This window comes from Amphiprion ocellaris, chromosome 17, assembly GCF_022539595.1.
Source record: "Amphiprion ocellaris isolate individual 3 ecotype Okinawa chromosome 17, ASM2253959v1, whole genome shotgun sequence".
In the NCBI taxonomy this organism is placed as follows: Eukaryota; Metazoa; Chordata; class Actinopteri; family Pomacentridae; genus Amphiprion; species Amphiprion ocellaris.
The window spans coordinates 22,616,311-22,644,291 of NC_072782.1; the positions used below are offsets into that span (position 1 = coordinate 22,616,311).

Sequence of the window (27,981 nt, forward strand, 5' to 3'; positions counted from 1 at the left end):
CGACAACATTAACAGTCTGATCCATGTTTATTTGCGAGCATACATATTGGAATTAATTAGACTGAAGGCACAATATATCGTTTTAACTACTCACAGAATTCTTATCTGTTAATATGAAAACCCCATTTAAATAAATGTGACATGTCTGCTAGGTGAGGTTAAATGTGAAGCTGAAAAAGGCAACTCACCGTAAACATTGTGCATCCTACACAAAGATTGTGTGTTAAGCAAAACAATTAATTGCACTGCATGTAAACATGCCAGATTCGCAAGCTACAAACTTCAGTCTATGACATGGCATTATATATATTTAACAGCAGCACTTGGCACATTGGGTTGTCAGTTGACATAAAAAGTAAAGAAAATTACTATGACATAGTTAAAAATTAAAAAACACAGAATCCGCAATAAAAGCTAAACCACTTGTCATCCATGGAATGAGATGGAAGGCACTGTTAACGGAGTATCCCCAAAAGTATGTCCACACAGGAAAGGCAGTTTAAAAGTTAGAAGCATATAAACAGTCACAATGACCTGAGAGGATACGAGTCTCTCAGAAATACCGCCTGGAATTAACATCTGGAAGTGTGTGTGCAACTGAGTGGGTCATTATAATCTGTAGTGACGAACATTCAATCATTCTTAATCTCAAAAGATCTCAAAATGAATCACAATAATACATAGGCACTTTTTATGGCGTCACTCTCGTAAGGTAATCTAAAAAATCTCTGCAACTTAAAAGTGAACCTTTTTGACACCAAATGCATTTTTTTGGATGTACAGTTTTGACAATCCTAATTTAAGGCATTTATTGTACCTGTGAATGTTAATTATTCCATCAGGTAGCCCATGAAAAACGGTTTTTCATCTCTCTGAATAGTTGCATTAAAAAAGAGTTTCAAAATGTTTGATTTCTGGTATTATTTGTCTTTTTCAAGTATAACTTCTTTGTCCATACTTTCTAAATCACATTATGCTGGGTAAGGGCATTGGTTTCTCTTTGACTAAGTACATACAGCATTAGTTTGTGCTGACAGTGCTCCCATTTTTCTTGTCGAGCAGGTCTAAATAAATGCCCTTTCCCTGAGCTCTGACAGAACCTCCCCCATCTCTCTCCTAAGGAAAAAGGGCAACAGTAAGCAGCGATTCTGCAACCTGGAGCTTTTTTCATGCAGATAATGCTTCTGCTTGTAATTGCTGTCCTATAAATAAAATCAAAAACATACCAATCCCTATCTTTCTTTCTGTCTTTCTGATAAATGTCTTGGAGGTAGATATTAGAACCGAGAAGCAGGTTTTCGGGAGATTGGCTTTGGACGAGGCCTCGTTAATAAAAAGAATGGCCCGTCCCAAGGCTCCTGCTCATGTAGCATCGAGGGGCTGCTTCAGTCCGTCTTCCAAACAACGTTCAGCACCTTCACAACCTCCTCATAGATGATGAAGACTATCGCCACGTCCATACACACTCGACCCAGTCGAGGCACAGTACCTTTGTAGAACCTGAAGACAAGAGAGAAAATGCTGCTTTAAGGCAATAACAATCATCAGAAGTGATAAATTAGCCACTTGGAAATGTTATTCAAAAATCACAGCAAGAACTGGGCTTCAAAACTGGTTGACAGGTTTAAAAGGCATGGTATATTTTAAAAAATTGCCAAAATTCTACCACTCATCCATCAGAAACTGTAAAAATAGATAGAAGCGCCAAATTCTGTACTATCAGACAATCTACAACTGCTCTTCTGTGACTTGCCCTCAAATCTAAACCTAAAATCATGATTTCATAAAAATCCCTTTATTTGACGTGTGTTTAAAAATGCTTTAAAAATATATAAACTACATCCTCTAAAAATAAATAAAATTGGTGTTTATCAGGGTAACCGTGAAGTCATTATTGACTCAAGCGCACCACCCTAATCACGTGACAAAAATTCATGGACCTTTCAGCTAAAGGGAGCTGAATTGCAGGCTGTGTATGGGTCATTCCAGAATTGGAGGGCATTTTACTTCCCACTCATTAAATTTCAAATAATCCATGTACAAAATACTAAAACAGTTGTCTAAATGTACTTGTCCTGAGACCAAATATAAAAAAAACTAGGAGAAAAGAATGTTTGAACATATTTTTAAAATAGCAAATAAGTGTCGAGTGTCCCCTAAAAAGTCATTTTTCTGGAATTTTATGGAAACAAACATCTACACAATCTAAGTAAATCCAAGAAATTCAACGTTTTTCTTTTTGGTCTGTCTGTTATTTTAATTGTGTCATTCTGCACAGACGACAGTTCTGAGAGTTCTCTCTCCTTCTAGAACCTGATCTGAGTCCTCATATTAATCAGCAAGACCAACCAAGTCAGCCAGCACAAAGCTCATTGATTAACACATATCATGCCTGTTAAGTCCATACAATAATTACAATGCTATTTCCCAAAATGTGAAACTATTCCTTTAATTCACACTCACTAGACTCAATAAAGATGGTTTCCTTCCAGTGTCTAGTTACCTCCCAGTTTAAAAATATTCATCTATTATGCAGACTGTCAATATGATCAGGTTCTTTTCAGATACACTGAGCTGCAAACTCTACATTATACAACTAATTCTCTCAATCATCACTCTGTCTCCATTAATCACATCAATCTGCAAATGAACTTACGCCATCGGTCCCTCATGTTTCATGATCTTGATGGCACAGTCCAATGTGCTTTTGTACTTATGAGCTTCAAGGCCCTGTAGAAACACATACATATTTACAATTAACCATAAAGCTGTGGGTCAAACTGTGAGTGGAACATGTTGCTGAACTCACCTGCATTCTGGTCTTAATGACGTCGAGAGGAGTGTTTCCAAACACGCTGGCAGCACCGGCGACAGCTCCGAACAGTCCAGTTATCATAGGGTTAATGGCTTTGTTGGGGTCATCACCTTAAAACACAACAAAAGAGGATTTTTTGGGGGCTGCATTTTTGGCTGCATGTGGTGATTTGAAGCTATATTCACTCTCATACCTTTATACCAGTTTCTCAGTGAAGTCATGACGTAGAAGCGGATAGCCTGGTTGGAGCCTTGTTTCAGTACAGTAGCTGTTAAACCCTGGTAGGTCCCCTTTAGTCCTGCACATACATCCGGATTAGTACACCAGAGTCTCCTAATTCATGACTGATTCTGTCTAGAGAAACTCCTGTAGTGGAGAAGATGGAACAGTGGGTGGCAGCATAACACCTTACCTTCAGCTCTAATGATCTCCCTCACCCCATGGAAGAACCCCTTGTACTTTGGATTTGCTGATGTCTGATCGTGGATGAATTTCACCTACAATGACATAAGAACAGTGATTATAGAATGGATTGAATGCAGCATCCAAGAAATTTGAAGGCTGTCGTGTTCAAACCGGAATAAGATATAATGTTTTGTGGAAGTACTACTGAGGTCATGACATTTTTAGTTTATGAATCAATCCGACTCCTATTTTATGTAAATTAAGGGATGGATTTCAACAGAAAAACACTGGCATTTTTATAGTTATAATAGCAGGTGTGGTTACATTCTCCAAAATTATTATTATTAGAAATTGTAGCTTATGTGTCAAATCTCAGGAGAGAAGTCTCCTAAAAATATCTACTTCTGTAACGCTGAAACAATTAGCAGGTGTTCTAACTGCTGCGTTGCAACATAAAAAATTTTTGATTTACATGGAAGCACAACGGATTCTTAACTTGTTACCTTCACTGTCTCCATAGGACAGACAACAAACACAGCCTCTGCCACTCCAGCTCCAAGGCCACAGAAGAATCCTCGCTTGCTGTCCAGTTTACCGGTCTCATCACGCATCTTATTACTGAGGAACTCAAACACCCCAAATCTGCAAAAGCGACAGGGAATAAAGAAGATTGACTTGAAACAGAAAATAATAATCGGCACCCTCATGAAATCTTCACAAGCTGCAACTAGTGGCTGTAAGTGCTCAGTTATAAGCCATTAGGCTCTCCTCTGCTTCTCCACGTCTCAAACCATCTCAGCTAGGTTTAGATTGGGTGGTTTGGAGACCAGGTCATGTGATGCAGTGCACCACCATTCTGCTTCCTGTTCAAACAGTCCTTACAGATCCTTGAGGTGTTTTTGGCTCATTATTCTGCTGAAAAACTGAGATGTCCCACTAAAGATGGTGTCTCTCAGCAGGATGCCAGGGTAGCCATGCTGGTTACTGTGAATTCTAAATAAATGAAACACTGTCTGTCACACATGCACTTCACATTAATTCATCTTCTCCATGTCTCACAAAAACACAGCAGCTCCAGAATTCTCACAGCATCAGACGAAAGTCCAGATTTTTCGACTAGTCCTGTGTTTCTGGGCCTGAGCAGTTCTACTGGGACTCCCACAGAAGTGCTTTCTTTGCAGCACTTTGAACATGAACTACAGGAAGCATTGATGTGGCCTCTAATCTGAGCAGCTGTTCATTGTTAATTACTCTGCAAAAGAACGTGGCAGAGTTATGTTATGATCACTGTTGGTTTATCCATCTGTTTGTTAGCAACATTACTCAAAAACGGACTAAAGGATTTGGATGAAATTTTCAGGGAAGGCCAGAAATGACACAATGACCAAGTATTAGATTTTGGCAGTGATGCGGCTTATAGTCTGCATCTACCGATTTGTCAAGGATTTCTGTATCATTGCGAGACAGTGGCACGGCATCACTGCAACTATGACAACAAGTGAATACTATGTCAGCTGCCTGCTGATGATCACACGATTGCAATCCTACTACAAATCGGCCACTGTGGACCACGAATTTTTTAAAGATTTCATCTGTCGGAAATCATACAATGACAGTAATGCGATCTCTGAGTGTTTTTCTTGTTTATAATTTGATATTTTTGGAAGACATTTTTGGACTGACCTTCATGTCTTACAGTAACGATGAGCTGTTGTTTCTCTTTACTTTGGATTGTAGTTGAACAGGACTGTTTTCTATTAACCAATTCCACCTTGACTAAACAGAAATGATGAGCCCATGAAGAAGAAAGAAATTGAGCTATTCAACCTTTGGAAACCATTCCAGGTGATGGCGCTTGTTGTAGGAGCCTAAATGCGTTTAAGTTCATGTGTAATGGTTAAAGTGTGGTAACTTGAGTTATGGAAATAGTGGGTGTGGTTAGGTAGTCAGCTGTCAGGCATGGAGAGGGGAGCCACACAGTTTTTTGACCTCTGTTTCTTATCTTTTGATTGCCTTGGAATATTTACTGGATTTTGGAAGAAGAATTGTTTTTCTACACTGTATTTTTGTTGTTCAAAATTTTAAGTAAGCCATACAACTTTCACAAGTGGCACAGTGGATTTTTTTTGCCGGAATGTAGTTTGTTGGTAGGAAAATGTCCAGACTGTCAAGCTGTCAGCTTGTTTAATAGGAACCTACACTTGTTATATTATATTACAATGAGAAATATGTGCTTGTATGTGTGTTAATTTGCAGTGTTGCAGTACCTGACAGCTGCTTTAGGTATGGAGCCGTAGAGCAGCGAGCTCAGACCTCTGTACAGACCTCTCACCCCATGACTGTTCACCGTCTGCTTCACACAATCCACTGTCACAGAAACAGAGAGGAGGATGAGCGATAGAAGGTGTTATCTTCACAAGTGATATGAGTAAAGAGGCAAATGTTACACTCACAAGTTTCATAACTAACCAAATAGTTCAGATTACATAAAAAACAAATTTTAAGTATCAACCCACCGATGCCTCTGTATTTGGGAGGATTGGCTTTCTCATCGAGCTGCAGCTGTGTTTTAACATACTCTGTTGGGAAGGTGATGCAGATCTCTATACCTCCTGCAATCCCACCTGAAATAACAGAAAAAACACTCCATAAAGAACAGACTAGTATAAACAGAAGAGCCTAAAAAAATTCACATGAATGTTTTATCTGTCAAGCCCACACAAATGCATTTTGGGAGAAAGAATGATTAATTTGAAAAACTTTATCAACACACCAAACACTTGCAGACACAATAATTTACGGATTGTAAACATACAATTAAAGAGTTATCAGAATACTGCATGTCCTGTTTAGCCACGAGCTGTAAAAACACAAAGATTAAGCGGATTTCAACTTCCCGACGGCTCTTGAACGTGAGAGAGAAATTGCTAAAAAAGGGCTTAAAGTTTTGATGTATGATGTCTCATTTAAAACTCACCAAAAATAGAGTGATTACAGTAAACAGATCCTATAAAAATACATAGAAAAATAATGCAATAATGTCAAATAATTGAATCAAAATTGCTTTATCGTACATGTCTCTTTATAAAATTTTCCACAGACAGCCTGAACCCCCCCTTCCCCCCCAAAAAACACACTGCACTCCTCAGCACAACTGGAACTGCATAAATGACTCATCTGCAGCCGACAGTCATTTGTCAAAAATACAGGGACTTTGTGGTTGAAGTGACCTGAACTGCAGGTTGTGTTAACACAGAACAGAGAGGAGAAAAGTATGAAGGCAAATTAAAAATGCAAGTAGTGAAATATCTGTAGCACATGGAGCCGCAAATTGTTCCCCAATATTCAAAACACCTGTGGGTACGTGACAAAATGTTGTACATCATGATTCCATGTGTTTAAAATTTTTGTTGCATTTTTTCAGATCTTTTTTATGACGTATGGTAGTCTAATATTGTCATATTGCACAGAAGACAATTCTGCATTCTTCCATCGAGGAAGGACTTTATGTTGCAGCGAAACATGTGAAAAAGTTCACAGGGGCAACCCCCCCCCCCAAAAAAAATCAAACAAACCAAAAAAAATTAAACAACAACAAAAAAGTAAAACAAAAATCTGGCATTTACTTCTTGATGTGGGTGAGGAAAAATACAGTTTCTATATGAAAGCAAGTTAGTAAAGTTTCAAAAGCAGTGCTGCATGCTTGCTCTTTGTAGTTCTGGCCAGTTCCACCTTAAATACCCTGCTGTCACACATCTGCCGTTCAACAGCAAACATGCAGCCGACAGCTGATTGGCTGGCTGATCTCAGAGTGATTCCACTGCTGATACTCTCCTCGGCCCTGCTCCAGCTCAAGGGGGTGTGTTGCCTCCACAGCACAAACTGTTCATCACATTACTGCACAACAGCATGGATTTAGGAGCCTGACAGCAGTCCCATTCCTCTAATGCACTCAGAATTGACAAGTTCACATAAAGTGTGGCAAACAGTCAAAACTTTCTGTGCAACAGTTGTAACAGTTTCTCAACAGTTTAACACCACGCTGTACAAACAGATTCCTGGATTCAATGAAGGCCTTCAGTAGAGAGGGAGTTTCAAAGCGACATTTTGGCAGCAGTGTGTGCTTTAGCTTGAATCCATCCTCACACAATACAAAAAGAGGCCTTTGTTGTTGCTGTAACATGCATTCTTTCCACCAAAGTGTCATGCGGAGAAATTCAACACAGCAGCAGCAGCTCTGGTCTGCACACAGACAAGTCATCCTGCTTGTGCATAAACAATCCCAAGATTACAGCTTCACAAACCTCTGTTTTCACTAAAACATTAAATGCATTTTGGCCAGCGCCAACAGTGCTGGTTACGACACACCCAGGCATTTCTTTGGTTAGAGGCCGGCTATAAAGCTGCAGCCGGACCTACAAATTAAGCTTGAGTCAAAAACACACACAGTCCACATCATCATCTGTGAGAGAGTCTCTGTGCAGTACCTGCAGAACGTTCCTGTGTTCATGCTGGAAAAAGACACAAAACCAGCTTATCTAGTCCAACGTGTATGAAGAGACTTCAACGGGAATTCAAAATTCCTTTGAAAGATACACTGTAAAAAAAAAATCCCACACAATGACAATGAAAAAAAAGCTCTGTGAAAATAACAGCATGTCTTTAAAATAAATATAGTAAAACAGTGTAATTTTATGGTCACACATTGTACAAGAGCAAACAAGAAAAGCACAGTGCAGTGCTCCGCCAATGTCCGTTTTTGAGTAATGTTGCAAACAGACAGACTGAAAGACAAACGATCATCACATAACCATTTCTAAAAATACAGATTTGAGATTTGGAAGTTATGTATGTACAGTTTTGGCCCATTGTTTTCTGACTAACATGTAAAGAAATACTTCTCCCCTGTCATTTTACTAAATGTTAGCTGCAAATTGACAAAACATATAAATTATGTAAAATAACAGTTAAAAACCCTTTTTTTTTAACTGCGATAACACACAGTTCAACAAAATTTGTCTGTGGTTCTTAGACTCAATTAGAAACGGCTCTTGGATCTGTCTCAGACACCAGTGGACTAGTGCTTGTCTTCCTATTAACCCTCATCTCTATCAGGGTCCACAAGGTGCAGTATAAGTAACGTTAAACAAACTTTCCACAGACAAGTTTACTGAATGTAAAGTCACAGACATAATTCAATAGAAAACAGAAAGGGGAAAATGAATGCGCGTGCTCCAATTTAAAGCCGTCCTGAGCTGAATTTGAAGCAGCATGTTGTAATCCAGCTGAATGTGTGTGCAGGCTGACAGAGCAATGTGCTTTGTTATTGTGGCTCATGAACATGGAGGGCCTCTGAGCACACAGCGTAGGGGCAGTAGGTCAGTAGAAAACAGCCAGTGAACTGCAGACAGTGATGTGCAGAAAGTTCCTGGAATCAGCTAGGCTTTACGTTTGAACTTTAACATTCAAACATGATCAACAGCTCAGTAAACGCAGCATCTTTGAGCAAGCTGTTGATGTTGCAATGTGACCAGTAATGATTGTCCTGCAGTACACTGAGTTCTGTGAAGTTTGATCATCTGTCACTGATTGACCAATGGTAGAAAATCATCTCAGTTGCGTGTCTTTCAAAGAAAAAAAAGAATCTGTGCAAAAGTCTACTGTCCTTCTAGCTGAGTAGCAGGTTTTACTGCTGCAGGCTCAGTCCAGCCAGTAAGAAATGGTACGGACACTTGTAGAGAAGGTCAGTCATGGATTTCCATGTAATGCCATAAATGAAGGGGACAAAGTCCAAAGTCCTGCTTTAAAATATATGTCAGAGTTTATCTGAAGCTAATATGATGGGTTCTAGGTGCTGACTGATTAACGGATCTGATCGTCAACAATTTTGTGATTCGAAAAAAAAAACGAAGTGCAATTTTGGCTTTCATGAGGTCGCCCCTCTCAGCCAGTAGTCATCCATCTGAGGTGTCGATCAAGGTCCCACCCACAATACTTTTCTGATTGGTTACATGTCAAGAATAATAACCTATCAACACTAAACTATGAAAACTTTCCATGATTAAAACATAAACAAACACAGCCATATATGAAGTTTTGTGTTGTAGCTTGTGTTATTTTGGTCTCGCATAACTAGACCCATCTCCACAGCATTGGTTGTAGAATGGTCTGCTGCACCTCATTACTAGTCTGTTATGGAGGTAAAGTGCTCTGGCTTGTTTGTATTTCTTTAAACCGGTCACGATAATCTTGTTCAGTACTAAGCCCAAGACGTAGTGACGTTGGTTCTGCAAGGGGAACTGTGTTGTTGGAACATTCGCCAACAGGAAGGCGAGAAAATGAATAATTTGTTGAGAAAAAACATACGGGCTGCTTTACTGAATGAATCAAATCTTTGGTGAAACCTGCAGCAAATTTTTAGTATGTAGGTTGCTGCACTGCGGTTGTTGTTTCGTGTAGTAAACTGGATTTTATCACTTATCGAATCCTTGACTACTAAGAATTGGTATCTGCATCAGTTGACCCCTAATATGTGCTTATATTACTATCTTTTTTAGCATGAAATTCCCTCATTGTGTTTACCTGCTGGAGATCAGGAACAGGAAGATAGACTACAGCAAGCAAAACCTGTTTTGTTCCCGCATCTCTACAACTGTGTTCTACCTACAGTACCTCTCCCTCCTATTTGTATTTTAAATCACTGTGATTGTAGGATGAATGCTGCTGAGGCCATACTGTGATACAAGCAGCTGGAAACACAAACAAGCTAACAGGATATTCAGTTGCTTGGCTGTTTACAATCAAATTGTGTAAATGTGTATTTATAAAGAAACTAGTTCATCCAGTTCAACATATGCCAGCTGTACTGCAGCACATGCATAGCAATTCATATACATATATCTATTATTATAAGTTATAGTTATATTACGATTTAACTGTTTCACAAAAACTGGGTTCATACCTGGCAGGGCAATCTGCTCACTTATTTCTGTTTTCTGCCACATCTGATTGGACGAACACTTCACTTGTGGGTTGTCTGCTCCCAAATTTCAAACGAGATCAACATGGCCGCTTGGATAATGTTTTTTATATTACAAAAATAGTTCCCTGAAATGTGTTTCTGAAAACGTGTGAGGTGAGAAATAGGCCGTCTAGCATGCTGAATCTGTCTTTTTTCAGGTTAGTTTATAAGTTTTTTCCAGGAGCTTTCAGTTACAAGTCCTCTCTGAGTCTACTTCTGATTTGCAAAAGAGGCCTGGACCTCAACTTTCAACCTCGTCCCTTCAATGAATTCTGCAAGAGTAAACCTAGTTTTTCAAGTAGACAGACGTATTGGTGGTGTCTGCTGAGTGTGTGCACATCCGCAACAGAGTATAATCAAGTCTTGGTTGTATCTAAGCATTCTATGCACGCACACGATTGCCCTTGTAGAGTAATCACTATGTTGACACAACTTCTGGGCAACACAAACTTGAAGGGTGTAATCAGTATAACAAAAGCTTAAGTTGTATCTATTTATTCCACGCATACACACTACTTACCAGGCAGGCAAACTATTGTAATTAAATACATATACTGCCCTTGATATATACTTTGAGTATGGGAGGATCCATGTGATGCAAATTTCATTATCTCTCCAAGTCCTCAAGAGTCAGTATGATGACTACACTACAAAGGCAAATACTTTACAGTACTGTGCATGTGTGGAATACAAAGATATGACCTACTGTGTGTCTGGAACAGAATCCTCCAAGTGGACTAGAAAAATTGTATAATAGAACAACTATGTGTCTGCGGTGTCTGCACCTACGGGAGTATAATTCAGGCCTCAGACTGCAGCCTACAGTAAGTAAGACTAACAGCTATTACTCCGCCAAGGAACCCGTCAGTTATGTAACGATCGGCATACATTTGTCTGTCTGTCCGTCTGTCTGTTAGCAACATTACTCGACAACGGACTAACAGATTTGGATGAAATTTTCAGGGAAGGTCAGAAATGACACAGGAACCAAGTGATTAGATTTTGGCAGTGATGCAGCCTATAGTCTGGATCCAGTGATTTACTAAACATTTCTGTATTGTGAGACAGTGGCATGGCGTCACTGTAACCATGACAACAAGTGAACACTACGTCAGCTGCCTGCTGACGATCACATGATTGCGATCCCATTACAAATCCACCATTGCGGACTTATCGGGACTTATCCGTCAGAAATGAAACAAGGAACAACTGATTCAGTTTTAGGGGTGATTCCGAGTCCCATCAATTCCTGCTGCCCGCTACATATTTAGGTCACACAATTCTGTATCCATACATAACGTACACATGCATAACACACACCTGTGCTCAGCGCAAGGTCATTTGTTTGTGGGTATATCTATATTAAATGGCCACATTCTATGATGCCATGATTTCTGATCATTAATAATAAATAAACAAATGCTGCATTTCTACAAAAAAGCTGTATGTCTGACAATGCCATATGGGGAAATGAACAGCCTTGACAGAGTATGGGGCTCTCCAGTGCTTTTGTAGTTGATAATGGACTGATGATAAGTGTATGAATTGTCAGACATATTCCCTGTTGCCTGCGTTAACATATTGTTACAGCTTAATTTTGGCTGACCAACAAGGAACTTTCACCAAATGTTAAGTTTACTACAACAGAAAAGCAGTTTTAATGTTTTAAGCAGGGGGCCTCAGTGACAGATGTTTGCCCCGGACCCTGCAGACCTCTGCTCCAGTCCTGCTCCCTCTGCAGACAGAGCTTCACTACTAAAACTTAGAAACTTCTCGGAGCTCCTGTGCTCGGTCCTTCTCAAACTTTCTTACCTGCCAGGATGGCCTTTCCCGGGTGTGTAAGTTTGGCTTTCCCCGCCGGAGCTGCAGCAGCCAAAAACTGCGGTCTGTGGAACGGACTCACGAATCTATTCTGCCCAGACATGACTGCGATTCCTCGGCCTAACTTTTCCTTTTCTGTCGCTCTCGGTATCCACAGTCAGTCCGCGTCCAGCTCTTCATGCAGTCTGGGCGCTGAGTGCAGCAGCCGCGGGGCCAACACGCAGGGGCAGGGGGGAGCTGCCGACCATTGGACTTTAGGAGCGGACCCGGAGCTGATAGTGATGTCTGTGTACTTTTGACAGTGAAGTTCCCTCCGCGGTACACGCAGCCTGATAACGACGAGTCAGTGTTCAGTCAGGGCGGGGCAGGACGTGACACTCTCCCCCGACACGGGGAAACGCCATGTTTGTCACAAACTGTTAAGGAGGCCCGGAGGAGTGAGCAGTGTGAAGCTGCGCCTGTAGAGGGCGCTGTGTGTCTCTCAGTTACACTATTCCGAAGCATGAAAAAGTTAGATTTGTAGTGGATTTTTAGTTGACCAACAGGTTTCTTCTGACTTGGAATGGCATAAATAAGTGACCAGAGGCCGTAGCACCTCATGTTAGAGGTATCTTGACTTGTAATGCACTTTAAGGTGTTATTTCTACGATTTTAACGTCTTAATGTCTAATCATCTTTAGAATTAATTGTAAACTTCTGTCATGCATTTATTTGCCATTGTAAAGCACCTTAAATTGCCTTGTGTATGAATTGTTATACAAATAAACTAGCCTTGCCTTAATGATCAGTTTTGCTAGGTTTTTGTTTACAGTTTTACTGAAAACTCCACATCAAAATTACTCATATCCATACACGAACACTGAGAGCAGCTGATGCACTGGTTCTCTAGTCAGCTGCATGTCATGATTAAAACCAAAGATCACAGTGAGCTTGTTTTTGGGGTCCATCACTGAGAGAACTGCACACTGTGGCTGCTTACAAGATGGGGATGACCATAAACTCTTATCCAAGTGTGTTCAAGTGCAAGTAGCCACAGCGCAAAGCATCATCAAAAATTACAAGAGGTTCAACCTTGAAAAGGCTGGCAAGAACGGTAGAGGTCTTGAAGAATCCAAGGATCAGCAGTAAGAAAGACCAAAGCACCAAGCAGCATGAAGCATTTTAGGTATGCATTCTGTTTTGTTAATCTGACAACAGCTGAGCATATCACGTCCTGTCTGAATGAGCATCCTGCTCACTATAACGTAAGTCATGCCAGCAACTATGATAACATTAAATAAGACAAACTTTTTTGATCCCTTACCAGAGAAATAGACATGTTACAGCAGCTATATACGTGGAAAAAGTAAGACAAGAAATACAAAAGATACAATAAGACTAAAAAACTGAGAAATATTGAAATCTACACTGATCAATCACAACATTATGACTTCTAATAGTTGAAGTGAACAACATCGATCATCTTGTTATAATGCAGTGTTCTGCTGGGATTGCATGGATAATTGCAATCACAGATTCATGTAAGGTTTTTAACAGTGACCTTGAAACTTTTCACTTTCAACACGGCACAGGTCTGAACTGCAAATTCACATTAAATAACGGGCATGAACAAGCAACTGACTTGTGTGTGAGTGTGATTTGTTGAAGAATTTTTCCATGCTTCGACATCAATGTTGGTCCAAAACATCACAGAGAGAAAAGACAGAGTTTGTGTGCCAAAATCACAAAACACCTTTCTAAGTCACTTTGCTCTACAATTTAAAAATCTACTAGGTTACAAAATTGAGTAACTATAAGAACAAAACTTGACTGCAGTAAAAACAGGAGTAATCCCATTAATCAGTTATAGGGACTGATGGAGTTAATAATTAATAGAGTACAGCATGTCACACTGTGTATTTTTCTTCACGCCAGACAGGTGAGCTGTCACACCAGAGTCACAGTTTATCAGCTGCAGGTAAACATTTTGTCACATTGTAGCTGTCCTCAATTTTCACTGTTTTATTAGAAATAAACTGGGCTGTTCTTGTTTTTTAGTACATTAGTATGTAATATACATCACTTGGTGTATTTTTTAATCTAGTGTAAATGACCAATTTTGATTGAGTGCAGGCTCTGTCAGTCACTGTGGTGGGTTTGTCTGAATGAAGTCATGAGGAACATTTATGGAAAAATGACCTCTGTCCTACAAGATGTCATCACTTTAATGGAGGGATGATGCAGCAACGTTACAAGTCCCATGTCTAAAAAGGGTTTTGATCAACTTTTATTCGACCAATGGGTTTCTTCTAGCTGAAAATGGCATGAATAAGTGATAAACGAATGATAAGACATTCTGTTAGAGATGTTAATCATTCTTAACTATTTCTACGTGTTGTGTTTTTTTTGTAATACACACCCTGGACAATTCCCATCCTGACCATTGCGTATTTTTTTTTATATCGTGTGTGTGTGTGTGTGTGTGTGTGTGTGTGTGTGTGTGTGTGTGTGTGTGTGTGTGTGTGTGTAGGTGTGTGTAGGTGTGTGTAGGTGTGTGTGTGTGTGTTTAACAATAAACATATCCAGAATGTTTTATTGGTAATATGAGAGTCATATCGAGGGTTATCCAGTACTTTGAACCAAAAATAACAAAACCTTTTCTGTGGTTGTGATAATATAAGAGTGAGACTTTCTGAGTAAAGACAACCCTTGAAACGTTGTCAACCCGTCTCAGTGTCTGAATTAAACCGTCGTGGCTATAAATCCAGGTGGGACTATTCTCTCACATCGACTCCCTGCTCCGCGCTTCTCAGTGACACCGCGCATGCTCCGTAGTAGTCTCCTTCATCGTGCCCTGTCCCCGTTATATTGAGCACTAAGCTAGGCTAACTGTCAATCTGCTCCGCAGCATCACGCTCCAGGGACGCTCCGGGCTTTGCACACTCCCTTTGCAAACACCTTAGCTGCTTTGGTAAGGAGCCTTTTATTTATTCTTCTTAAAAATATTACTGCTGAGCTGTGTAATACTTGTGTAATTATCCTGCTACGTTACTTTTCTGTCCAAGGTTAGCTAGATTCCTGGCTAGCGTGTTTTAGCGATTGGGCTAACGGTGTGTGTTATGTAATGATGTTTAGCCTTGTAATGCACAGTTTAATCCCAGGATGATAGGTTTCCTGTGATACAGGATAGAGCTATAGAGCTGTAACACAACTTTAGGAGCTGGGTTCAGTGTATGTGACTGTGTGAGGGGGTGTGTGCTTGTTTAGGGGCAGTCTGACATCTATGAGCTTTAACTAACTAGTCTCAGTTGTATCATTTTGTTGCTAGTTAGCCAGCTAGCTGTCAAACCCCCACACCTCTTTCAGTGGCCCATCTGTTGTCCTTTGTCCCAGAGTGAAGATGCAGCACTAGCCCTTTGTTAACAGCTGCAAAAACTAGCATTGCTTTACCGTTGTTGCTTTTTCAAATAATGTGAACCAGCTGTTCATACATAAAGGATGCGGATTTAACTGCCGTATCCCCAAAGATGAAGCAGGTAGCCCCTTTTTCGATGCAGCCATGAGCTCAGATTTATTACCCACAAAGCATGAGGGCCTTTTGTTCTGCTACTGGTGCACCTGCTACTTAAGCTGCTACATGTGTGTCTGTGCACACTTGTGCTAATATATAGAATGAGATTTATTTTTATTCGTGGCACTTCTTACTAAAGCTTTATAGTTTCCTAATTTAGTGATGATACAGAGCTCATTTGTTGTTAGCTTCCCATCAGCGTCTTAAGGAACAGCTTGTTCTCTTCTGCTGGACCTCATTGGCAGGGATGGAGCTAAGGGGTGTCCCAGGGTGGCCATGACCTCCTCAGACTAAAGTGTGGCCCCCCCGACACAACTAGAATTGTCGTTAGAGGGCCACACATGTAGAACTGGAGTTACATCCAGTAACTAGTATTTTTCTGGCAAAACTACCTTGTAGAAGCGTTGCCCTACAGCTGTTGTTCTCACACGTGCATTTTAACCCTCCACCTCGTAGTTTCTGGGTGTTTTTTCTGCTGTCACATTTTTACTCTCTGGAAATGTAAATGCTGCGTAGAGTTCATGCCAAAGCTGTTGCAAAATATTTCAGTTTTCCCTGTGTCATAGATCTGCGATATTTTCTACAAACTACTAAAACACATCATTTAGCAACACAGTTGTGTGACACTGTTGTAGAAATGCTCATTAACCTTCTGAACCCATTGCAGTTTCTGTTTGTTTTTTGACGAAATATCACAGTTTTGAGTTTAGCTTTTGTGAAGTTTTTTGACAGAATGGCATGGCACAGAACAGTTGTTGATGGACCATCGGAAAATTGAAAACCTGATATTTCTAATTTTTACAGTTTGTGGCTCTTATAAATGGTGTTCTATTTAATTTTTTTTAAAGATGACATGTCTTTATAACCCACCGATGAGCTTTGAAGTTCAGATGGTTAACAGCGCCGCCACCCCCATTCAGTCACAGTGACCAAGCAGAGTCTGACCAAGAAGAAAATGTTAACACTGATTTGAAGCAATTCAAATATTTCATATTATTGCCACTGAAAAGTGTGTATGCCATATAAAATGGATTTGTTTTTATATTTAAATTAAGAACAAGTTTGTGCTTGTCTTAGTTAAAGTGTGTGTGATTTAGGTTTAGCAAACAATTAAAATAAAATGTAAAAAGACATTGTGCTACCCTAATGTGAGTAATGATCTCAACCTGGATACCTTTTTGAAAACTGGGTCTGCTGCTGTTAAATCATGTGACAAATACTTGCATTGTTTGGACAAAACTGCTGTGACTTCTGTTAACTGCTCATTCACAGTTAGTTTTGCTGCTGGTGTACCATCATGGATGATGCAAATGGAAAACACTTCATACATTACACTGATGAATGCTAACTCCTACGTAAAATAGTGAAATGTTCTGTTACTTGTGACCTCCGTGGCTCAACATTGAAGTTAAACTTTATCTTCTGCAGCACAATGGCTGTCCCTCCATCATACTCAGACCTGGGCAAGGCTGCCAAGGATATATTCAGCAAGGGCTATGGTGAGTACTGCTTTAGCCCCAGGAGTAAATTATTAACTGTAAGGAATTCCTGAAATATACAGCCTGTTCAAATCTGCTGGCTAAATGTGAGACTCTTATCCACTGTGCAAATGGTAGAAACTCACTGATAAAAACAAAAGAAACAATTCAACAAATATCGAATCCAGTTGCTATCTTTAAAAAAGTAGATATGTCATGTCTGAATTAGCATCCATAGGGGTAGGTGTTACTTTTTGTAATGTTTTGAAGATGCAATGTGGACAGTTCAAAAGATATGAAACACGGTGTCTGTTTACAGTATATGCACATGTAATACAGTAAATAAAGTTTAATTGAAAAAGCAAGGGAAAAATCCGACAAATTACTTCATCATCACACAAATGGAAAATATATGTACAAAATTCAGTATTATTATCAATCAGTTCTTCTGGTTAATTTGCTGGATAATTACATTAGAGGAACATCTACCGAGGAGCAACAATCTGTCAGCTGAATGATTGGTTGTTTAACATTTAATTGATAGCTATATTGATCGAATAATAATAATGATATTATTACTATTTTTCTCCAAGCAAAAATGCCAAAATAAAACCTTGTTCTAGATTCTCACAAGTGAGAATCTGTAGCTTTTTTTGTCATGAATAACTGATGAGATTTTAATGCAGATATTTTGAATTATAGGAAATGGACGTATTTACTTTATAGCTCATGATTGTTCCCCTTCTCATACAGGGTTTCAGCCATCCAGCTTAGCTTAGCATGAAGACAAATGTACAAATCTGCATCCAATTAGGATGTCAAATAATCTTCAGAGCATCTTCTAGACACAAAATAAGAACAAAATTGTACTCAAAACATCTCAATTGCTGACACGTGTTAATTAATAGAAACTACAATTTGCCCATGTCCCCTAAATGCCTCACATACAAGCAGAAGCAAATTGATGGCTGTGCACAGAGAAGCCTCTATTCTCCACTCAGTTACTGCAGAGGAGCAGCTCAGACAGATTTGAGACCAAAGATTAGCTTTAAAACATATAAGTAAGGAAGAAGAAACTAGGTGATGTTATCTGCAGGGGCTGATTTCATGTCATTTCATTTTCATTTTCAACATCCGTATCACAGTCGATCGTGTTGATTTAATTGAAAGAAGCCAAATGTATGTTTAGTACTTGATTCATTCTCTTCACATTTAACCTCAATTCTGGAATCCTACAGGCTTTGGTGTTGTGAAGCTGGACCTCAAGACCAAGTCGCAAAGCGGAGTGGTGAGAACACCCTTTTCTTTTTACCTGCCATTCCTAGAAGTCCATATGTCCCGCCTTGCATTATCCTGCTACTTTCTAAACCCCCAAATCATACTGCGTGCACCCCATTCAAACTAAAGCCCCTTCCAGACATGCGCTCCATTCCAACCGAACATGTCAGCTTCATGTCTGACTGGGGACCCCGCTCACTTTTCTGTAAAAGTTGCAATGGCAATCTTCCTAGGACAGGCCTTGTAGCATTTCACTTTCAACGTGGCACAAGTCTGAATTGCTTCCAACTTTGTCAATGGAAATGGAAATGAATCACTTTTCTCTACAATTTCCTAATCTTCTCAATCTAAATTTATCCATAATGATGAAACTTCACTACAATAAAAACAGACACTAACAGCTTAGATTAATGATACTCACTTATATGGAACATGTTTCAAGTTTTATTTATTCCGTCAACAGGTGCTATAATTGCTTCAAGGTGTTTTTCCTCTCAGTTTATTAAATACTTGCTATATCAGTCAGTGACAGGTAAACTTTCCTTCACCTTAGACAGGTGACCTGTCACACACAAAAATATCAAACATCGGCTCTGTCCATCACTGCATGAAGCAGCGGTGAACAGCAATGTAAAAGGGACCTGTGTCTGAATGCTGTCACTTAAACGGTGTGATGAGGCCAGCAATGTTACAGATCCCATGTCTGAAAATGGCTAACGACAGCAGAATAATCACACTTGTTACGCTCCTGCTGTACCTCGGAGCCTGAAGGTTTCTAGGTGCTGACCTGCTTGGAGAAACAGGACAGGCCTGCAGTTGTCTGTGCGGCCTGTCAGTCTCTCTTCTGCCTTTCCTAACCCTGCTCTGTCTCCATGCTGCTGCCCTGGACTGCTCTCATGTAGATGGTAAGATCAGTGTCAGAGCCCGATGCTCTGCCTGTCTGTGTCAGTGCAAAGAGATAATAATCCATGGGTTTCTGTCCTGTTCATTCACCTCACCCTCCACTTAGTTGCACATGTTTTTCTGTAAATATTATAGTTGAATTGTTTTTCATTTTCATAATTTTCATTTCTGCAGCATGGAAATCTGTGCAGTTTCTGTCACATCACTGTCGTTTCCTTGTGATTGTCATTTCTTTGTGATCTTTGAGTTGGACTCACTCATTAGTTTTGGGTTGTATTTTTATCATCAATCAAGCAAGCTTTTGATTTTAACTAATCAGTTCATCGTTCTTGTAATTAATGTTAGAAAACAGAGAAATATTTCTGTCACTGTTTCCTAAAGTCTAAAAATTCTGATTTAAATATGGTGTGTGGAGTTTTTTTAGAGGCCAAACTAGTTACTCAAATAAAAGCTCAGCCTCATATCACAGAAACAGCTCTGAAATTAATTAGCAACTTATCGGCTACTAATATGTGAAATCAGACATTATAAGTGCTTGTGTTGTTTTGTAATTAACACAGTTTTTGATAAGAATTTATCGTTTTCATGCAGACAAATACATAAAGTGACTTATGATCTTTAATGTTCCTCAGTTTAAGACATTAACTCTGATTGTATGATGCTCACATTAGGACTGAAACCACCAATTATTTTCATGATTGGGTAATATATTACTTTCTTGATTACTCTGTTAGGTGTTTGGTCTATAAAATGTCAGGAAATTGTGAAAATATCAATTAGTTCCTCACAAAGCCCGAGATGTTATTTTGATAGATAGCTATTGAGTTTACTGTGATAGAAGAGAAAACAAACCAGAAAATATTAACATTTAAGAAGCTCTTCAAATTGGTAAATTGATGACATTTATCCATATACTGCAGTAGCAAATCCCTCAATAAGTTCTAGATGGATTGCTGTGAAATTCTGTACAAACATTCATGTTCCTCAGTGATTGAATCCTACTTTTCTTATTCAGTAACTATCTCAAAATCATGTTGAAGGATTGGCTCAAAAATTGGTGCCTAGACAGTGTTTACTGTTGACTTTGGTCGTCTGACTTTTCTTTCAACGCCACTATGTGATAAGTTACTTATTTTATTGAACACATTCATGGCCCTCAGAGGATGAACTCTAAGAACTTGCATCTCTCACTACTTCGACTTTTCATCCAGCGGCACCAACCAGTCAAAATTTTAACCTTTCCTCTACCTAATTTATGGCCAGATACCTGCAAAGCTTATTACATCCTGTCAGCCTCAGCAGCACTTTGCTTTTAGAGCTACAGTTTACAATTTCATTTTGAAGATGCTTTTATCCAAGTCAACATACATCTGAGAGTAGATACAACACGAGGTAGGTAGGCGGCCCTTATGCCTAAGGGTCCTCACTGGACTACTGCACCCTCCCTGCACCACTGATCTCCCATGCCAAAGTCAGCGACGTTAACCACTGAGCCATTCAGCTAACACTAAACTACGATGTTGAACAAAGTAAACATTATAAATGATTTTATGGGGTTTTGTTCCTTGTTCTGGCAGGTTTTCAGTCTAGTTTTAATGTGCATGTAATAATGCAGGCCGGCAAAGGTGCTGGAGCTGCTGTATGGAAAGTTGAAGATTAATAGTTTAATTCGCAGATACTCAGTGTTTGTGTCTGTGTGTTTTTTAAACACACTCTCTAATACTGCCACAGTGACATTTTAGATGCTGCCCTGGTTGTATTCATGAGGTTTATCTTTGTAATTTTCTGTCCATTTTCTGTCGATGTCTCGTGTTACTGGTGTCCTGCATGGATTCCTGTTAGCGGCTGTCTGCTCATCTCAGTGTAACTTTAATGTAACTGTACTTGTCTTTCTTTTTAAATGAATAACTAAGTTTGCTTGCAGCTCTTGTCAAGTTCTTTTCATCCCCTCTATTCTTTATTACTAATGCTTTTTCCATGGAAAGTCTGTGACTTTTGCTCCGCACTGATCCTCTGTCTGCTGTCAGGAGTTCAACACATCTGGCTCCAGCAACACAGACACGGGGAAGGCTTCAGGAAACCTGGAGACCAAATACAAAATGAAGGAGCTGGGCCTGAGCGTCAACCAGAAATGGAACACAGACAACACGCTGGCTACTGAGGTCACTGTGGAGGATCAGGTGTGTGCTGGTGCTTTAAAAACTGATCACAGTTCAGTGTGAGTCTCTCAAACTGTTGACACTAAGTTTTATTCTCCTTCCAGCTGGCTCAGGGGCTGAAGGTAGCTCTGGATACCTCTTTTGTACCAAACACAGGGTGAGACTACAGTTATTTGTTTAAATGTCTGATACTGTGCACTGTGGGGTTATAAGAAATATTATGTAATAAGTTTAAACTTTGGGTCAGGCCTGGTTGAATCAAGTTTTCAATGTCTTTTTGTTCTCTCAGTTAATAATTAGCTGCCACTTCCTCTTACAGCCTATGAAGGTTTAGAAGTAAATTCTGTCCATTTTGAATCATATCTCATTATGTTTATTATATTTAACCAAAGCTATAGTTTGCTTTGTTTATCACTATCCATTTTAGGAAATATTCTTGCAATATACATTTTTTTTATTGTTAAGTCTCTAAAAAAAAAAGATCAAAACCAACAATGGGTGAGTTTATTTCTCAATTTTTAGAGTTGCTCTTGATTAGGTAAAGCAAAAACTGTAAAACAAATACATAAATAAATAAAAAGAATGAATAAAAAACACAGGCAACAAAATAAGCTTGTACAGTTCACGTGGTCAAAATCATGATGTTTTAGTTGCCAATTGACTGTCAGACAAATAATTGAGATTAACAATTTAATTGTCTTGTTCTGATAATTTTATGCGTCTGTTAGTTTTAGATAAGTGGTATTATCACTTTTGAATGCCACCTTCGCTGCAAATTCAACAAATCACCTTCTTCAAGTTATTGGGTTCTCTTTTTTCATTTGGCTTACAACCAAAATGTTCCCATGTGACGTTAATGTCAGTAGATGACATGATCATCAAACTGCAGTCGGATGAATATTAGATATTAAATGCCTTGAGATAAACATGAAGTCACAGCAGCAAAACAAACAGTGGAAAATGACGGTGAAACATTCCTGTTAGTCTCATCCAGCTGTTTTACACAGGTAAATAGAAATGAGTATGTTACATAACCGCAGTTAGTTCAAAGAAATATGACAGGCCTACAATACAAAACTGCTTTGTGTTAACGGAAACATGTCAAGTTTTATGTTAATCAAGAAGTCAAATTTCATGGTACGCCATTGTTGCAAGACAAACAAGAAAAGCATTCAGAGAACACAGTACTCCGCCAAGGCTGCTCAGTCGTTGTATAATTTCCAATGGATAAGTTCCGATATGTCTGCAGCAGTCGATTTGTAGTAAGATTGCAATCATGTGATCATCAGCAGGCAGCTGACATAATGTTCACTTGTAGTCATAGTTACTGTGACGGCGTGACGATATCCCGCAATGATACAATAATCTGACTATATAAATCAGACTATAAACCGCATCACTGCTAAAATGTAATCACTTTGTCCTTGTGTAATTTCTGACCTTTCCTGAGAATTTCATCCAAATCCATTACTCTGTTTTTGAGTAATGTTGCAAACAGGCAGACAAATGTACGCCGACCGTCACATAACTCTGCCGCATTCCTTAGCGGAGTAATAAGCTAAACAATTTAAATTAAACAAGCAATCAAATAGAAAGGAAAGAAATTTCTTGCAGCCTCCAAAAGTAATCCAGTTTGTACATGGCATACGTGGTATTTACTCTGTAGGAGGAAATTCTTCCCTATTGTACAATATCTGTATTCATGCGCAATAACTGTTTTTGTCCAATACAGTATACTGTGAATTTATCAGTACAGAGTTTCAAAGAACAAGCCAGTTTCTCCCTATCATATGTTTCTGTTATGCTTGTTATCTGCTCTACTTTTGCTGCCAATTCCTCGTCAATCGGTTTGTTCTGTGTCTTAGTATTTCTCGGCTGTTGATTCTCCTGAAGGTGTAAACCACTAAAAAGTGGACTCAATAATTTTCCAGAACAGATGCTCACAAGAAAATGTTACCTATACAGGAGATTCACATTTGGTGCTGTCTAGTGAGTATTTAGAGCAGCAGGAAAGTGTTTGTGGGGTTGAGTGAGTGGGAATGAAGGGATATGTTCCCTCATTCGTGTGTGTTTAATAGACAACAGTTGAGCTTTACGGCACAGAAGAGATACAGATACTATTCTTCTTCATTGGACACACTCATGTTAGCTTTTGGCTCTTTCATTGATTGTATAACAGAAATATGGAGCATCACCACTTATTGCTTAACATTAGAGGTAATCCGACTTGTTTTTCAGGAAGAAGAGCGGCAAGCTGAAGACCGGCTACAAGCGCGACTATGTGAACCTGGGCTGTGACGTGGACTTCGAGGGTCCCATCATCCATGCTACTGCTGTGTTGGGCTATGAAGGCTGGCTGGCCGGCTACCAGATGGCCTTCGACACAGCCAAATCCAAACTGGCCCAGAACAACTTCGCCCTTGGATACAGGGCTGGAGACTTCCAGCTTCACACCAACGTGTGAGTGATTTACTAAAGTCTTTAGAGACAAGTCATCTTGGTAAAGTTGCCGGACAATTATTTCAGGCTCCTCTCTAAAAGACTGGGGAGAGAGACACAACTCTAATTTTAACCGCATGTATAGAATCACTAGTCAAATCAAATAACACAATGTCTAGTGACCCTGAAATTACACACATCTTCTGGTACACATGCATCTCTGCTGTTACAGGGTTCTCCCACAGATTTCTGTTCAGATTCCATCCATCCATCCATCCATCCATCCATCCATCCATCCATCCATCTAGCTGACTTAGGGTGAAGGCAGAGGACACCCTGGACAGGTCAATAGTCTATCACAGGACTACACATAGAGACAAACAGTCACAGTCCCATTTACACCTATGGACACTTTAGAATCACCAATTAACCTCAGCATGTTTTTGGACTGTGGGAGGAAGACGGAGAACCCGGAGAAAACCCACGCATGCACAGAGAGAATATGCAAACTGAATGCAGAAAGATTCCAAGCCCAGGCCGGGACGCGAACCAGGGATCTTCCTGCTGCAAGGCAACAGTGCTAACCACCAAGTCAATGTTCAGCACATTTCTTCAGATTCAGTTCACTAAATATGTTTTATGGGGAATTGTAACCATGATACCTTGACCTCTGTTGCTCTAAAAATATACATTTTAAAATCTCTCATAAGTGTAAACATTAAAACAGACACAAAAGGAAACAAAAATTGTGACTTAGCATCTCATAATTACAAGCTTGAACATCAATATATGTGTTTTATTTCTGAGGTATTTTGGAGAATGTCACTTTAAAGGTCTTCTTGTGGGAACAGATGAGAGTTTTCACAAGAGGTACAAAATATAATGTTGCCAGTAATTCAATTGGTAACACTTTTGGCTGTAATGTGAGCCCAGTATTTTACCCTGTATTTGTTTACATGTGAGAAAATGAAGTCTGCCAAATTACCTATTAATACTTCCTTTTTGCTGTGTCCCGTTGGATATACTTGAAAATATCATTGAATTACTTTGATAATGATGAAGACATGAGAAAAACTTGATGATTTTCGGGCAACTTCTGACTTTCAGTGATTGTGCAGTTAGTCTGTTGTACATTATTTTTTAGCTGTGATATCTTTTCTCGGGCTGTACAGTGGCTTGGTGGCTAACACTGTCGCCTCACAGCTAGAAGATCCCCTGTTTGCGTCCTGTCCTGGACCTGGGATCTTTCTGCGTGGAGTTTGCATGTTCTCCCTGTGCATGTGTGGCTTTTCTCCAGGTTCTCCAGCTTCCTCCCACAGTCCAAAAACATGCTGAGGTTAATTGGTGATTCTAAATTGTTTGTGTGAATATGAGTGTGATTGTTTGTCTCTGTGTGTAGCTCTGTGATAGACTAATGACCTGTCCAGGGTGTCCCCTGCCTTAACCCTAAGTCAGCTGGGATGGACTCCAGTCCTCCACAACCTAATGAGGATTAAGTGGTATACAGATGATGGATGGATGGATATCTTTTCTCTTCAAAATGTTTTAGCTTTTGTGAATTCAGTGCTCTTCTTTATTATTAATGTCAAATATCAGGGCTCAGCCAAAACATCACTGTGGATAAATGCATTTCCATTTTCTGTGCTCATAAATGAATCTGTGTTTTTTCTGTCACAGTAATGACGGCACTGAGTTCGGTGGCTCCATCTACCAGAAGGTGAATGACGAGCTGGAGACGGCGGTCACTCTGGCGTGGACCGCTGGCAGCAACAACACTCGCTTCGGCATCGCCACCAAATACAAGCTGGACAAAGATGCCTCTCTGTCTGTAAGTTCTCGTACACAGCACCACTGTTGAAGCTAATTCTGTTGTGTAGATGTGTTTCACATCTTATCTTGTTTCACCCCACAGGCCAAAGTGAACAATGCCAGTCTGATTGGAGTCGGCTACACCCAGAGCCTTCGGCCAGGTAGGCTCCTATCCGATCCACTGCTCTCACCCACGCAAATAATTAATTTAGAGTCACACAACCACATCTGGTTAATTTCAGTGGACTAAAAGCTCACAAAGCTACTGAGAGAATTTCTAATCATGTCATCAAACCCTGTCTGCATGTTGATACTTTTTTTATTCCTTTTGTCAGCATAATTCTACATATAGAACCTGTTTAATCCAGAAATGGCCATGAAATTGGCTTTTCCAGTCAATGCAGAGGATTATCTAATCAGCACTTAATGAAATATAAAGTTTGCTCTGCAAACAGCTCCACTGTCCACATGGTGGAGGTCATGCTTACTGGTGAGCTAATTAGATTGTTGTTACCCCATTAAAAGTAGTTATTCTTCCTGCTGGATCACCTGATTATTTTCTTATTTGAGGACCTAAAAATGGTAAAAAATGATGATCACCGTATTTCAAAGCCCAAGATGACAAATGTCAGATTTTTCAGTTTACTGTCATAGAGGAGGCAAGAAACCAGAAAATACTCCATTGTACTTGGTGATTTATTTAATTGTTGTCATGACAAAAATTGGGAAATATTTGGCTAAACAGCAGTTTGTGTTTACACAGAGCAGAGAGGAGATAAACATGTGAAGACATTAAATACATACGTAGTAAAACATCTGTAGTATGTGGAGCTGCCATTATTCCTGTATTGTAAACACTTGTTGATCCTGTTGATTCCATTTTCTTTTATACTTTTGTAAAAATCAAATAAATGTAAATTTTCTTACATTGCATTGCAACTGTCCCACTGCACAAAACACATTTCTGAGTTCTCTCCACTTCTAGCTATTGTGGTGCTGTTCCCACAGAGGTGCAGGACTTTATATTGCAGTGAAAAAGTAGCCTACAGTGAGAAAAATGTGACAGAGGCTAAAGACACCCAGAAACTGCTTGGAATTAAAAACAGTAAATAATATCACTGTGAATAACTGTGTCTTGTGTCTCTGCAGGTGTTAAGGTCACCCTCTCGGCCCTCATCGATGGGAAGAACTTCAATGCCGGCGGACACAAAGTCGGCATGGGCTTCGAGCTCGAGGCATAAACAGGAGAGCCACCAACGAAGAAAAATAGCCCAAATCAGCACTCTACCCCCAACCCTCCATCACTACCACCACCTTCATGTAGTTCCTCCTCTCTGGACTCTCCCCCACACTCCCCCCCGTTCACACCCCCAACAAGCATTTCTGACAGAAATAGTCGAGCCTCAGCTCAAACATCCTCGAGAGGAGTCATGATCCTGAAACTGGACGTGTGTCGTCGTGGATAAATTCTTCTGGCTATTGAAGTGACACTATTTATTTCCCTGTAGGATGAAGTAGTCGTTGATGTAAATGTGTAGCTCGTTACAGCTTCAGTTGCTCCTAAAAGCATGTAAGAATGAAAAACGTGGATGCAGAGCTTAAAGCTTATTCGCCGATTGTCTGTTTTGTCTTTTTCTTTATCAGTTTGAACACTTTTGGCTGCGATCCGTGGACTTTTTAATTGTGTCAGCGTTTTGATACAACACATTTCATGACTGAATTACTGGTTAAAGTTGCGAGGCACGGGCTGATTGGTGCATTTAGCTTTTAGCACAGCCTTACAGGAATATTAGAAGTCAGTGCAGATGCTCTGGAATGATCTTTAAATCCTTCGTGACATTTCATTTTGGTAGGTGAAATCAATGTTGCGGAATCTTCTGGTAGGTCAAGTAGTTAGTTTGCATTTCTACAGTGTTGTTTTCATCTATCTGTCTGTCACAAAGAGGATGTTCTACATCTGCTTGTAGGTATCTCAGCAGCAGCAAAGGCCCGCTGCTTCCTCATGTTGCTCGGGGTCTGCTATCCCTGAAAGCCTCTCAAAAAAAATCTTCTCAGACCTGAACATAAAAGTACTTGTCATCTGAGTGATTCAACTCCAAAGGATAATACAAGGGTGATGTGTTTCCCCACGCGACTCTCCTGTCTCTTTCTTTGCTAAATGTGTTTTGTTTTCCAGTCTGATTATGTCATCATGACCATAAGGCTGGTTTTTCTTTGTCACTTAGACACAGTACCTCATTTTTTCCAATGTATACTAAAGGAATTCTAATATAATAAAAAAGATTTGGAAAAACAATGTCTTT

The 27,981-nt window shown here is 39.7% G+C and overlaps 2 protein-coding genes across 2 annotated transcripts; one reads left to right on the top strand and one right to left on the bottom strand.

The window, feature by feature from the left end:
• Positions 1-8: 8 nt before the first annotated feature.
• slc25a1b (slc25a1 solute carrier family 25 member 1b) lies at positions 9-12,402 on the bottom strand. Its single transcript, XM_023292453.3, has 9 exons — positions 12,054-12,402; positions 5,737-5,844; positions 5,488-5,587; positions 3,724-3,862; positions 3,228-3,312; positions 3,009-3,113; positions 2,810-2,925; positions 2,657-2,730; positions 9-1,500 (listed from the first exon to the last, which is right to left on the bottom strand). The coding sequence occupies exons 1-9, from the start codon at positions 12,163-12,165 to the stop codon at positions 1,386-1,388; spliced, it is 954 nt and encodes a 317-aa protein (XP_023148221.2). The 5' UTR covers positions 12,166-12,402; the 3' UTR covers positions 9-1,385.
• Positions 12,403-14,855: 2,453 nt separating this feature from the next.
• Positions 14,856-27,974, top strand: zgc:56235 (Voltage-dependent anion-selective channel protein 2-like). Its single transcript, XM_023292444.3, has 9 exons — positions 14,856-15,012; positions 17,041-17,111; positions 18,329-18,378; positions 21,299-21,451; positions 21,535-21,587; positions 23,669-23,890; positions 25,547-25,697; positions 25,782-25,839; positions 26,828-27,974. Exons 2-9 carry the CDS (start codon positions 17,045-17,047, stop codon positions 26,917-26,919), a joined length of 846 nt encoding a protein of 281 aa, XP_023148212.1. The 5' UTR covers positions 14,856-15,012; positions 17,041-17,044; the 3' UTR covers positions 26,920-27,974.
• The last annotated feature ends 7 nt before the right edge of the window (positions 27,975-27,981 follow it).